The sequence below is a fragment of the Atta cephalotes genome (genome assembly GCF_000143395.1).
Source record: "Atta cephalotes unplaced genomic scaffold scaffold00005, whole genome shotgun sequence".
Taxonomy (NCBI): Eukaryota; Metazoa; Arthropoda; class Insecta; order Hymenoptera; family Formicidae; genus Atta; species Atta cephalotes.
This window is the reverse complement of record NW_012130069.1, coordinates 5,654,188-5,655,497: the sequence shown is the minus strand read 5'-3', so window position 1 is coordinate 5,655,497 and position 1,310 is coordinate 5,654,188. Positions and strand designations below refer to the sequence as shown.

Here is a 1,310-nt window from a genome sequence, read left to right as displayed (position 1 = left end):
CCATTAGATGGCATTAAAAAAACGCCACGAACTTTTTCCCACACCTAATATATATACATACATGTAGAAGGTTTTATAATTATAATATTTTCTTACATACCATTTGACGAACATATGCATGATGAACAAGCTTTGGCTGTAAACTCGGCAATGGTTGATATCTATAAGAACCCCATACTTTTCCTGGTTTCAATACATTGATCGGTAAATCCAGCTGCAGCTGTTCCGAATATAATGGGTTTTGTAGAGAAAACTTAGGAGCTTTAGTATCTTGTATCAATACACTTCTGATTATTTCTCCACCCAGTTCCTTTCTTAAACAGTTCACGAAGCCTAGCAAACCACTTTCTAACTCTGTTTCACTGACAAGTATTATCCTCATATCATTGGTTTCGTTTTCAATATTGAATGAATTCAATTTTTCGAGCCAGGTGAACTCATTGTTGTTAACATGAATGACTTCGGTTTTTCTGACCAGTTGCTCTTTCTTTTTTAAAAGTACTATAGTCTCTTCACCAATATTCTTTTCTAGAATTACATCTAAACCCTGCTTCGAAAGTGTTGAAAGATTTTCGAGCTTGGATCTTTCTCGTGTCAATACAAAACCGCTGTTTTTCAGTTTCAACAGGATCTTTTCTAATTGGTGGTTCTTATTTCTCGATAATAGCCCAATACCGACAGCAAACATAACATTATCTTCTTTGGATACTTTATTAATATCCAAAGCAATAACATTTGGGAATAATGAATAATTAAAACGATTAGATGGGGCTGATAGATGCACCTTCGCTTGAATCAAGGGTAAATCATCTAAAATCTCAGTGAGTATGGGTGATGCTAATTCAGCTATTGTCACCTCATCAGAATCATCGATCACCTCGATAGTTTTGATATGAACAGTTTGATGATACTCGAGTGCAATCTGCATAGATAATCTAATCGCCTCCTTCAAGGATACTTGTACTCTGTCGCGATGAGCTACAAATTTATATTCTTCGAGGATTGCATCGTCGGTCCTCAATTGGCGAGGTATGACCATAGTCTTAACACCACGGATTTCAACTCCACCTGATATTATAGTTTCCCATTCTTTGTACACGAATACGGGGAATTCTACAACGAGAAATTTGCAATGATATTTCTTATTATATATGCATAATTATAATGATTACATCAAACTTATTAGTGTAAAAGTTTTGTATTAAAGAATAATTCATAATTTTTATATATCTTTATATGATATTTCTCATTAAGACTGTGAATCATATCAATGTATATATATATATATATATATATATATATATACACAT

At 33.3% G+C, this 1,310-nt stretch overlaps 1 protein-coding gene across 1 annotated transcript in view; it reads right to left on the bottom strand.

Moving 5' to 3' along the window:
- Nucleotides 1–1,310, bottom strand: part of LOC105626385 (fatty acid synthase) — a 24,624-nt gene that overhangs the window by 7,232 nt on the left and 16,082 nt on the right. The window contains exon 12 of the mRNA XM_012207686.1: nucleotides 101–1,113. Within this exon, the coding sequence (XP_012063076.1) occupies nucleotides 101–1,113 (1,013 nt within the window). The remainder of the gene's footprint in view (nucleotides 1–100; nucleotides 1,114–1,310) is intronic.